Raw genomic sequence first — 13,457 nt, 5'->3', positions numbered from 1 at the left:
ATTTGAAGGGGGGGGGGGGGGATTTTGGCTAAGGCCAGACACTATCATAATGTGATTTTGGTATACAGCTAGACAGTGGATGTGATTTGATAATTGGCAGTTAACCATGGGTGTGATTTGTAGCTCGGATGTGATTTTGGCCCAGGCCTAAACAGTGGATGTGATTTTAGTAATGCCGCTAGCAGTGGATGTGATTTTGATAATTGGTCAATTAACCATAGATGTGATTTCTAGCTGGGATGTGATTTTGGCTAAGGCCTGGACAATGGATGTGATTTTAGTAATGCCCCTAGCAGTGGATGTGATTTTGATAATTGGCAATTAAACATGGATGTGATTTCGGGCTCGGATGTGATTTTGGATTAGGCCTAAACAGGGATGTGATTTTAGTAACGCCGCTGGCAGTGGATGTGATATTGATAATTGGTCAATTAACCATGGATGTGATTTCTGGCTCGGATGTGATTTCAGTGGTGCAGATGTGATATTGGATAGGCTTTTTCGAAATCACATCCTTTTTCCATTTTAGTTGTAAAATCACATCTAGGCCATTCACAGTGTGTGTTGTGTATGGGTGCGCTGGCTGAATTCAGTGATGGGGACTGGGATTTTGCAGATCGCGGCTGGCTGTAGCGCCTTGATCAAGGCTAGCGACATGTACATCTTTCCTTCAGTTCGAATTAAGTAAGCAAAACTTTATCGAATAAAATGCAGACCAGATATGTTATTTTATAGATAGGATTGAATACAACGCAATTTCTGGTTACTTTTTTCACTTAAAGATCACGCACGCACGCCCCAAGGAGCAAGTAAGATGGACGAAGGTTACAGCAAGCAGTCATCAAAACATCAGTCAACGACCGAACAAACACGTATTGATGAAAAGTTGTTCCTAGTCCTAGCTAGGAAGATTACTAAAGATTGGAAGGAACTAGGCATATTTTTAGGCATTGAAACTGCACAGATCGACACATATGAAAGGAACTACCCAAATGACCTCAACCAACAAGTCTTCAGGATGCTACTGGATTGGTCTAGAGGGCAACCAAACCAAAAGGCGGCTGAAGACGGGCTGAAGAAGGCGCTTAAAGAAATCGGCCGGGCTGACGTTGTCAGTATATTAGGTATGCTTTATTTTAAAAAACCTGTAAGTTTCCCTTTTACTTGATAGTTGAAATAAAACGACTCCTTCCATAAAGTGATCCATTTGCTGGCGGTTCACAGGTTGTATTGTAAAATCCCTAACTTTGCAGCAGTTCAGGCTGTATGACTTCTGACTGGCACCCCTGAACTCAGGTTTTAACAAAAATATAGCGAGACCACCAGATTTTAAGACCTAAATTGAGGACTTGGTAAGGTGCCGGAGGTCGTATATAGGTTCAAGTTCCACACAAACAAATTTTTCTTTGTTTAACTTAAAATTGCTAAATATTTTTTCAGGTGAGATGGAGCTGCCCTCCAAAGCGCTGATTGAGGCTTTGGTGAGTCTTTACAAGAAGACGTTGAAAGTGAACACACACACCCTGCACATAAAGATATGGCTGTTGATATGGATCAACTTTATGTAAGTTTAGAACTTTTGCAAGAAACAAACCAACCTGATAAGCCACTCATATTGCAGTCAGGTTTAGTTAAAGGAAAACATGAAACCGATCACACAATACACATTGACATTAAAGGCGAACACGAGACCGATAAAATTCAAACAGAGTATAAGAAAATTCCCCTCAAGTCATACGAAAACATGTTAAGCTTGGATAAGAAGAGAATCATAATCACTGCTGAAAGTGGGTATGGTAAATCAACGCTTCTAAAGAAGATAGCTTATGACTGGGCTGTTTTACAGAGTGACAAACAAGAGTCACCTCTGTCAAAGTATAAGCTTGTATTGTTGTTGGAAATAAACAAAATGGAGGTCAAGTTCAACATTGTGGATGAAATATCTTCTCAAATATTGCCTAAAAACGAATTTGGAAAGAAGAATTTTGAAAATTATATGGCACAAAACCCAGAGAAAGTTCTCATCCTTCTTGATGGAGCAGATGAAATCTCATTCGAGAGACTACAAAATGCAAACGAAGACTTCAGTGTTAGCAACGTCCTCTCATTCAAGTCGCTCAAACGCTGTAAGGTAATTGTAACAAGTCGTCAGTCTACGGCGCTAAAGTTACTGAATTGCAATCCAGATTTCACAAGAATAAATATCGTTGGATTCGATGACAATAATAAGGAAAAGTATATCAGTAAATACTTCAGTAACTATGATTCACAACACCATGCTCATGTTCTTTCTGAAATAAACAAATCTGAAACACTGCGCAGTTTAGGAGAGATTCCTCTGTTTCTTTGGCTAATGTGTTCGTCATTAAGACAGGTCGAAAGTCGACTACCTGACAGGGTTACAGAACTGCTTCATAACACAATCAGAATATTCTATCAGCAAAAGATGAGCAAAGATTGCTCATCCAATCCCTCCGGGAAAATAACTGAAGAGAAGTTTAATGAGCTAATTGCCAAACTTGGGCAGGTTGCACTTGAATGTTCGAAGTCAAAAGGCCAAGGACAAAATTCCTTCACTGTTTCAGAGTTTGATTCAGAGGAACTTGTCAATAAGGGTTGTGAAGTCGGCTTGCTGACCCGAGTGCAATTCATGCATGGTATAGAAAGGGTTAAACGAGTCAAGTTCTACCACACGGTAATCATGGAGTTTTGTTGTTCCGTTTACCTGTCTGATATGGTAGAGTCAAATCCTGATAAATTCAGCGAGTACATGTCAAGAATGTTAGAAGGTGACGTAAACAGAATTGGATACTTACTCCGTTTCTGCAACGGGCGAAATAGAAAAGCTGCAGAATATGTTATAGGACTGACCAGAAAGCACCTTTCAGTTTACAATCAAAACACTCCTGTTGAATGTGAGAGGTACATCTGTTTACATAGGACAATGATGCTGGCTTTGTTTGAAGCCAAGCTTGGTTCGACTGTAAAAACCCTCGCGATGGATGAGTGGGTGAGATTCCCATATGAGTTGAAAGGAGAAGACCTCTTGGCTGCACATTATTTCATTCAAAACCTACCGGAACGATCAAGTCTTCATCATGTTTCAGATATAACAATAGCGTGTCAAGAAACAACCGATTTAGTTCTGCTAGAACAAATAGTGGCTAGAATAAGATGTGATTTATCATTAGAAGTAGTTGGAGTCAAATTGAACGACAAGATTCATCAACTCAAAAGCATTTCTGAATTTGTAACATCACTCACGTTAAGATATTGTCAGTTAAGCAGTGTCTCTGTCCCTCAACTTTTCAAGTTATTTCAATCAGCTGCCAAGTTGAAGAAAGTGTGCTTGGTGGGAAACAACTTGCACGGTTTGAAATCAGACCATATACCTCACATTTCTTCCTTAGAGGTTTTGATTCTGGATAGATGTAAGCTAACGAAGGAGGACATTGGGCCAGTTTTTTCCAATGTGGCTGCTGCAGGTAGTGTAAGCACATTTGCTCTAATTGATAACGATCTCCATGGTATTAAGGGGGAACAGATAACTCCTGTTTCTTCCTTGAAGGAATTGCATCTTTACGCGTGTGGTATACAGAGTGATGATATTGGGTCAGTTTTCTCCATCGTTGCTGCTGCAGGTAGTGTAACGACACTTGTTCTAAAGGACAACGATCTCCATGGTATTAATGGGGACCAGATTGCTGTTGTTTCTTCCTTGAAGGAATTGCATCTACACTCGTCTGGTATACAGAGTGATGATATTGGGCCATTTTTCTCCATCGTGGCTGCTGCAGGTAGTGTAACGAAACTTGCCCTGAAGGATAACGATCTCCATGGTATTAAGGGGGACCAGATAACTCCTGTTTCTTCCTTGAAGGAGTTGCATCTGTACTCGTGTGGTATACAGAGTGGTGATATTGGGTCAGTTTTCTCCATCGTGACTGCTGCAGGTAGTGTAACGAAGCTTGTTCTAGAGAAAAACGATCTCCATGGTATTGAGGGGGACCAGATAACTGAAGTTTCTTCTTTGAAGGAATTGCATCTATACGCGTGTGGTATACAGAGTGATGATATTGGGTCAGTTTTCTCCATCGTGGCTGCTGCAGGTAGTGTAACGAAGCTTGTTCTGGAGAAAAACGATCTCCATGGTATTGAGGGGGACCAGATAACTGAAGTTTCTTCTTTGAAGGAATTGCATCTATACGCGTGTGGTATACAGAGTGATGATATTGGGTCAGTTTTCTCCATCGTGGCTGCTGCAGGTAGTGTAACGAAACTTGTTCTAGAGAAAAACGATCTCCATGGTATTGAGGGGGACCAGATAACTCCAGTTTCTTCTTTGAAGGAATTGCATCTATACGCGTGTGGTATACAGAGTGACAATATTGGGTCAGTTTTCTCCATCGTGGCTGCTGCAGGTAGTGTAACGAAACTTGTTCTAGAGAAAAACGATCTCCATGGTATTGAGGGGGACCAGATAACTCCAGTTTCTTCTTTGAAGGAATTGCATCTATACGCGTGCGGTATACAGAGTGATGATATTGGGTCAGTTTTCTCCATCGTGGCTGCTGCAGGTAGTGTAACGAAACTTGTTCTAGGGAAAAACGATCTCCATGGTATTAAGGGGGACCAGATAACTCCAGTTTCTTCTTTGAAGGAATTGCATCTATTCGCGTGCGGTATACAGAGTGGTGAAATTGGGTCAGTTTTTTCCATCGTGGCTGCTGCAGGTAGTGTAACGAAACTTGCTCTATGGAAAAACGATCTCCATGGTATTAAGGGGGACCAGATAACTCCAGTTTCTTCTTTGAAGGAATTGCATCTATACGCGTGCGGTATACAGAGTGGTGATATTGGGTCAGTTTTTTCCATCGTGGCTGCTGCAGGTAGTGTAACGGAACTTGCTCTAATCGATAACGATCTCCATGGTATTAAGGGGTTACAGATAACTCATGTTTCTTCCTTGAAGGAATTGCATCTACAGTCGTGTGGTATACAGAGTGATGATATTGGGTCAGTTTTCTCCATCGTGGCTGCTGCAGGTAGTGTAACGAAACTTGTTCTAAAGGATAACGATTTCGGTGGTATTAAGGGGGACCAGATAACTCCAGTTTCTTCCTTGAAGGAATTGTGTCTATACGCGTGCGGTATACAGAGTGATGATATTGGGTCGGTTTTCTCCATCGTGGCTGCTGCAGGTAGTGTAACGAAACTTGTTCTAGGGAAAAACGATCTCCATGGTATTAAGGGGGACCAGATAACTCCAGTTTCTTCCTTGAAAGGATTGGTTCTAGAGGCGTGCGGTATAAAGAGTGATGATATTGGGTCAGTTTTCTCCATCATGGCTACTGCAGGTAGTGTAACACACCATCTTCTACCGTCTGTCGACAACACATATTTTCGATCCCCAACTTTAATTTACCGCGAGAAACGTATGGAATTATGTCTACATTAAGACAAAATAAACAGCTGGGTTTCTTATCTCATCTGGTCTGTGTTTGTGCTTCGAGGGGATGGGGTGTGTTGTACTGTCATATGCCCAACACCTAAGAATTTTTACCGAGTAGCCATCTTGCCGGAAACCCATGACACCTGGATACTGTTTTAACCTTTCTCAAACACATTTTACATGGTCTAATTGTCTTCCTTCTATTTTCTAAACCCATGATTGATGCATTAAACGCGGTTGTTGTGTTTTGTTGAAAGTTTCTGTAGTTGTGTTGCAAATTATACACCACTGATTTCCAGCGACTTACAGTTTTGTTTTACTAATAGGGATTTCTCCCTCGCCTGCCGCCATTATTGCAACTATACTACAGCCACTGCTTGTTTACAATACGTCAACGAGCACATGTGTGTGTGAGTGCTTGCAGAACAACGTTGTGAATGACATCGCAGCAAGAGTTTATAGGTCAACCAACAACCAATGAGAACGGGTTGTTAGTAAACATTAGCATAATGAGCTCCGCCCTAAATTTTGGCAGATACAAAACCATCAAGGCGCTACTTGGGAAGTACCCACGTATGTACTGTGTTGTGTATGGGTGCGCTGGCTGAATTCAGTGATGGGGACTGGGATTTTGCAGATCGCGGCTGGCTGTAGCGCCTTGATCAAGGCTAGCGACATGTACATCTTTCCTTCAGTTCGAATTAAGTAAGCAAAACTTTATCGAATAAAATGCAGACCAGATATGTTATTTTATAGATAGGATTGAATACAACGCAATTTCTGGTTACTTTTTTCACTTAAAGATCACGCACGCACGCCCCAAGGAGCAAGTAAGATGGACGAAGGTTACAGCAAGCAGTCATCAAAACATCAGTCAACGACCGAACAAACACGTATTGATGAAAAGTTGTTCCTAGTCCTAGCTAGGAAGATTACTAAAGATTGGAAGGAACTAGGCATATTTTTAGGCATTGAAACTGCACAGATCGACACATATGAAAGGAACTACCCAAATGACCTCAACCAACAAGTCTTCAGGATGCTACACTGTAAAAAAATTGGGTAAAAAAATGCCCAACTTTTTACCCATTTAAGGGCGAATAGTGAACTCCTCCAACTTTTGGGCAAAGTATTACCCATCAAAGTTGGGCGCTCTGATTGCCAAATAATTGGGTAATATTTCATCATCAATAATAGTTGGGTATATTTTGGTAACCAACAGTTGGGTAATTTTTTGTTTACCCATTTTCTGGGTATTTAATAATTATCAATTACCCACTTATTGGGCGATGATTTTATTCATGATCTAGTTAAAATGTTTAACCATTTTCGGTGTTATCCAACAAATGGTGAATGTATTTAACCCTTTGATTTACAGTTTCTCCTGTGATACGTCATACAACCAGGCATATAAAATATGTTTCCACGATGGCAAACGGTGGTGAGTTGTGACCTTGGCATCTCTCTCAAAATCGTGAGGGTGCTCAGTGGTTTGTAGATGCTTTGGAAGGTTAGTTTTTAACTAAATAAAGTTTGTTTCCTATTCAGTTGTTGTACACAGTCGTGACAGTTGCAGCGCAAGCAATGCAGTGATAGTTCCATGCATGTATTTCATACACAAAGCAACACAACAACCACGCATACATGCCACAACCGGCGTTGCACATAATGGCATGATAAAACTGAAACTATTACAGTAGTGTCAATGTGTTGCTCGCTCTGCAATTGTCACGACTATATGTACGACTGAATAGAAAACACAACTTCATATTTAGTTAAAAACTCACCTTCAAATTGGATCTATATCCACTGGACAACCCCGCTCGCCACAGCCACTCCTCCACTCGCCATGTTGGAAAATATCTTTGTTCTACTGTTTAATGCCCAACTTTTTGGCAACTCTTTAATCGTAGTGCGCATGATCGGACGATTTTGACCAACTAATGTGCATAATTTTAACCAACAATCGAGATTACCAAAAAGTTGCCCAATAAATAAGCAAAAGTGTAACCAACAGTTATGATGAATTCAGATTACAAAATATTTTCCCAACACTTGCCCAACTTTTGTTCCGCTTTTTAAACAAAGAATGGGCAAACAAAATGTTTGCCCAACAAGACCAATTATTTGTTTTGTTGGGCAATTATCGACCAATAATTGTTGAAGTTACTTTGCCCAACAAATGATTTGACCAACGTTTTTGCAGTGTACTGGATTGGTCTAGAGGGCAACCAAACCAAAAGGCGGCTGAAGACGGGCTGAAGAAGGCGCTTAAAGAAATCGGCCGGGCTGACGTTGTCAGTATATTAGGTATGCTTTATTTTAAAAAACCTGTAAGTTTCCCTTTTACTTGATAGTTGAAATAAAACGACTCCTTCCATAAAGTGATCCATTTGCTGGCGGTTCACAGGTTGTATTGTAAAATCCCTAACTTTGCAGCAGTTCAGGCTGTATGACTTCTGACTGGCACCCCTGAACTCAGGTTTTAACAAAAATATAGCGAGACCACCAGATTTTAAGACCTAAATTGAGGACTTGGTAAGGTGCCGGAGGTCGTATATAGGTTCAAGTTCCACACAAACAAATTTTTCTTTGTTTAACTTAAAATTGCTAAATATTTTTTCAGGTGAGATGGAGCTGATCTCCAAAGCGCTGATTGAGGCTTTGGTGAGTCTTTACAAGAAGACGTTGAAAGTGAACACACACACCCTGCACATAAAGATATGGCTGTTGATATGGATCATCTTTATGTAAGTTTAGAACTTTTGCAAGAAACAAACCAACCTGATAAGCCACTCATATTGCAGTCAGGTTTAGTTAAAGGAAAACATGAAACCGATCACACAATACACATTGACATTAAAGGCGAACACGAGACCGATAAAATTCAAACAGAGTATAAGAAAATTCCCCTCAAGTCATACGAAAACATGTTAAGCTTGGATAAGAAGAGAATCATAATCACTGCTGAAAGTGGGTATGGTAAATCAACGCTTCTAAAGAAGATAGCTTATGACTGGGCTGTTTTACAGAGTGACAAACAAGAGTCACCTCTGTCAAAGTATAAGCTTGTATTGTTGTTGGAAATAAACAAAATGGAGGTCAAGTTCAACATTGTGGATGAAATATCTTCTCAAATATTGCCTAAAAACGAATTTGGAAAGAAGAATTTTGAAAATTATATGGCACAAAACCCAGAGAAAGTTCTCATCCTTCTTGATGGAGCAGATGAAATCTCATTCGAGAGACTACAAAATGCAAACGAAGACTTCAGTGTTAGCAACGTCCTCTCATTCAAGTCGCTCAAACGCTGTAAGGTAATTGTAACAAGTCGTCAGTCTACGGCGCTAAAGTTACTGAATTGCAATCCAGATTTCACAAGAATAAATATCGTTGGATTCGATGACAATAATAAGGAAAAGTATATCAGTAAATACTTCAGTAACTATGATTCACAACACCATGCTCATGTTCTTTCTGAAATAAACAAATCTGAAACACTGCGCAGTTTAGGAGAGATTCCTCTGTTTCTTTGGCTAATGTGTTCGTCATTAAGACAGGTCGAAAGTCGACTACCTGACAGGGTTACAGAACTGCTTCATAACACAATCAGAATATTCTATCAGCAAAAGATGAGCAAAGATTGCTCATCCAATCCCTCCGGGAAAATAACTGAAGAGAAGTTTAATGAGCTGATTGCCAAACTTGGGCAGGTTGCACTTGAATGTTCGAAGTCAAAAGGCCAAGGACAAAATTCCTTCACTGTTTCAGAGTTTGATTCAGAGGAACTTGTCAATAAGGGTTGTGAAGTCGGCTTGCTGACCCGAGTGCAATTCATGCACGGTATAGAAAGGGTTAAACGAGTCAAGTTCTACCACACGGTAATCATGGAGTTTTGTTGTTCCGTTTACCTGTCTGATATGGTAGAGTCAAATCCTGATAAATTCAGCGAGTACATGTCAAGAATGTTAGAAGGTGACGTAAACAGAATTGGATACTTACTCCGTTTCTGCAGCGGGAGAAATAGAAAAGCTGCAGAATATGTTATAGGACTGACCAGAAAGCACCTTTCAGTTTACAATCAAAACACTCCTGTTGAATGTGAGAGGTACATCTGTTTACATAGGACAATGATGCTGGCTTTGTTTGAAGCCAAGCTTGGTTCGACTGTAAAAACCCTCGCGATGGATGAGTGGGTGAGATTCCCATATGAGTTGAAAGGAGAAGACCTCTTGGCTGCACATTATTTCATTCAAAACCTACCGGAACGATCAAGTCTTCATCATGTTTCAGATATAACAATAGCGTGTCAAGAAACAACCGATTTAGTTCTGCTAGAACAAATAGTGGCTAGAATAAGATGTGATTTATCATTAGAAGTAGTTGGAGTCAAATTGAACGACAAGATTCATCAACTCAAAAGCATTTCTGAATTTGTAACATCACTCACGTTAAGATATTGTCAGTTAAGCAGTGTCTCTGTCCCTCAACTTTTCAAGTTATTTCAATCAGCTGCCAAGTTGAAGAAAGTGTGCTTGGTGGGAAACAACTTGCACGGTTTGAAATCAGACCATATACCTCACATTTCTTCCTTAGAGGTTTTGATTCTGGATAGATGTAAGCTAACGAAGGAGGACATTGGGCCAGTTTTTTCCAATGTGGCTGCTGCAGGTAGTGTAAGCACATTTGCTCTAATTGATAACGATCTCCATGGTATTAAGGGGGAACAGATAACTCCTGTTTCTTCCTTGAAGGAATTGCATCTTTACGCGTGTGGTATACAGAGTGATGATATTGGGTCAGTTTTCTCCATCGTTGCTGCTGCAGGTAGTGTAACGACACTTGTTCTAAAGGACAACGATCTCCATGGTATTAATGGGGACCAGATTGCTGTTGTTTCTTCCTTGAAGGAATTGCATCTACACTCGTCTGGTATACAGAGTGATGATATTGGGCCATTTTTCTCCATCGTGGCTGCTGCAGGTAGTGTAACGAAACTTGCCCTGAAGGATAACGATCTCCATGGTATTAAGGGGGACCAGATAACTCCTGTTTCTTCCTTGAAGGAGTTGCATCTGTACTCGTGTGGTATACAGAGTGGTGATATTGGGTCAGTTTTCTCCATCGTGACTGCTGCAGGTAGTGTAACGAAGCTTGTTCTAGAGAAAAACGATCTCCATGGTATTGAGGGGGACCAGATAACTGAAGTTTCTTCTTTGAAGGAATTGCATCTATACGCGTGTGGTATACAGAGTGATGATATTGGGTCAGTTTTCTCCATCGTGGCTGCTGCAGGTAGTGTAACGAAGCTTGTTCTGGAGAAAAACGATCTCCATGGTATTGAGGGGGACCAGATAACTGAAGTTTCTTCTTTGAAGGAATTGCATCTATACGCGTGTGGTATACAGAGTGATGATATTGGGTCAGTTTTCTCCATCGTGGCTGCTGCAGGTAGTGTAACGAAACTTGTTCTAGAGAAAAACGATCTCCATGGTATTGAGGGGGACCAGATAACTCCAGTTTCTTCTTTGAAGGAATTGCATCTATACGCGTGTGGTATACAGAGTGACAATATTGGGTCAGTTTTCTCCATCGTGGCTGCTGCAGGTAGTGTAACGAAACTTGTTCTAGAGAAAAACGATCTCCATGGTATTGAGGGGGACCAGATAACTCCAGTTTCTTCTTTGAAGGAATTGCATCTATACGCGTGCGGTATACAGAGTGGTGATATTGGGTCAGTTTTTTCCATCGTGGCTGCTGCAGGTAGTGTAACGGAACTTGCTCTAATCGATAACGATCTCCATGGTATTAAGGGGTTACAGATAACTCATGTTTCTTCCTTGAAGGAATTGCATCTACAGTCGTGTGGTATACAGAGTGATGATATTGGGTCAGTTTTCTCCATCGTGGCTGCTGCAGGTAGTGTAACGAAACTTGTTCTAAAGGATAACGATTTCGGTGGTATTAAGGGGGACCAGATAACTCCAGTTTCTTCCTTGAAGGAATTGTGTCTATACGCGTGCGGTATACAGAGTGATGATATTGGGTCGGTTTTCTCCATCGTGGCTGCTGCAGGTAGTGTAACGAAACTTGTTCTAGGGAAAAACGATCTCCATGGTATTAAGGGGGACCAGATAACTCCAGTTTCTTCCTTGAAAGGTTTGGTTCTAGAGGCGTGCGGTATAAAGAGTGATGATATTGGGTCAGTTTTCTCCATCATGGCTACTGCAGGTAGTGTAACGAAACTTGCTCTAAGCGATGAGGATCTCCATGGTATTAAGGGGGACCAGGTAACTCCTGTGTATTCATTGAATGAATTGCATTTGTACGCGTGTGGCATACAGAGTGATGATATTGGGTCAGTTTTCTCCATCGTGGCTGCTGCAGGTAGTGTAACGGCACTTGTTCTAAAAGATAACGATCTCCATGGTATTAAGGGGGACCAGATAAGTCCTGTTTCTTCCTTGAAGGAATTGCAACTAGCGAAGTGTGATATACAGAGTGATGATATTGGGTCAGTTTTCTCCATCGTGGCTGCTGCAGGTAGTGTAACGACACTTGTTCTAAAAGATAACGATCTCCATGGTATTAAGGGGGACCAGATAACTCCTGTTTCTTCCTTGAAGGAATTGTGTCTATTTGCGTGTGGTATACAGAGTGATGATATTGGGTCAGTTTTCTCCGTCGTGGCTGCTGTAGGTAGTGTAACGACTCTTGCTCTAAAGGATAACGATCTCCATGGTATTAAGGGGGACCAGATTACTGCTGTTTCTTCGTTGAAGGAAGTGTATCTAGATGCGTGTGGTATACAGAGTGATGATATTGGGTCAGTTTTCTCCGTCGTGGCTGCTGTAGGTAGTGTAACGACTCTTGCTCTAAAGGATAACGATCTCCATGGTATTAAGGGGGACCAGATTACTGCTGTTTCTTCGTTGAAGGAATTGTGTCTAGATGCGTGCGGTATACAGAGTGATGATATTGGGTCAGTTTTCTGCACCGTGGCTGCTGCAGGTAGTGTAACGACTCTTGTTCTAAAGGATAACGATCTCCATGGTATTAAGGGGGACCAGATTACTGCTGTTTCTTCGTTGAAGGAATTGTGTCTAGATGCGTGTGGTATACAGAGTGATGATATTGGGTCAGTTTTCTGCACCGTGGCTGCTGCAGGTAGTGTAACGACACTTCTTCTACACGACAATGATCTTCACGGTATTAAGGGGAAACAGATAACTCATGTTTCCTCCTTGACGGAACTGCAGCTGTTGAAGTGTTCTCTACAGAGTGATGATTTGAACCCACTTTTGTCCACTGTGGCTGCTGCAGGGAGCATAAAGCATGTTTGGCTCAATGAAAATAATCTACGTGGTACGAAGGGAAACCAGATAAGTCCTGTTTCTTCCTTGGAGTTCTTAGATTTGACTGATTGTGGTCTGCAGACTGATGAATTTAGGGCAGTTGCAATGTCCCTGGATATGCTAATTAGGGGTTCCGTTCTTTATACACCACCGCCAACTTTTGAAAAACTGCTTCAATTTTTTTAACATTTTCCTGCTTAGATAAGCAAGCAAATTTCCTTGTTTGCAAGGATCTCTCACAGAAGAAGCAAGAAAATTGAGCGCACAGCTTGCACATTGTGTATCGGATGTGACTCATTTAATGCTAACAGTAGGCACCAGAATGTTATATGCCTTTTGCCAAACTTGAGCAGCAGCGCTATTATTACCTGAAATCACACGGTAAGCACAATATGCACTCATTTAAACGAAAGAAGAAAACACAAGAAAGCTGCACCAAGACATTGAGATGCTGTCCACACAGTTTGCTATTAACAAGCCAACACTATTTTGCTCAAGCAAAACTTATCAGCCAAAAGCATATGTCGTATTCGTGCTTTAATCAAGTATCATCGTAAATCTGATACCCTTTTTGCGGAGTTACAATAAGTTCTTGTTTTTCTTATTTCTCCTCCCTTGAATTGTCAAAGAATCGTTCTTCCAAGTAACCG

The 13,457-nt window shown here is 41.0% G+C and overlaps 2 protein-coding genes across 2 annotated transcripts in view; both read left to right on the top strand.

Annotated features, from left to right (window-relative positions):
• LOC139951025 (uncharacterized) overlaps nucleotides 1–6,286 on the top strand; it is a 22,802-nt gene extending 16,516 nt beyond the window's left edge. Inside the window, 4 exon segments of the mRNA XM_071949843.1 lie at nucleotides 783–1,124; nucleotides 1,441–1,514; nucleotides 1,517–5,382; nucleotides 6,256–6,286. Coding sequence (XP_071805944.1) covers nucleotides 783–1,124; nucleotides 1,441–1,514; nucleotides 1,517–5,382; nucleotides 6,256–6,286 — 4,313 coding nt within the window.
• On the top strand, nucleotides 6,260–13,457 carry LOC139950655 (uncharacterized). The gene is given in 4 exon segments (XM_071949434.1): nucleotides 6,260–6,493; nucleotides 7,659–7,762; nucleotides 8,079–8,152; nucleotides 8,155–13,457. Coding segments are annotated over 4 exon segments (5,223 nt in total). The 5' UTR covers nucleotides 6,260–6,287; the 3' UTR covers nucleotides 12,994–13,457.

The sequence above is a fragment of the Asterias amurensis genome, chromosome 18, assembly GCF_032118995.1.
Source record: "Asterias amurensis chromosome 18, ASM3211899v1".
NCBI classification, from domain to species: domain Eukaryota; kingdom Metazoa; phylum Echinodermata; class Asteroidea; order Forcipulatida; family Asteriidae; genus Asterias; species Asterias amurensis.
The sequence above is the reverse complement of the archived record's forward strand: the minus strand, read 5'-3'. Positions and strand labels throughout refer to the sequence as shown.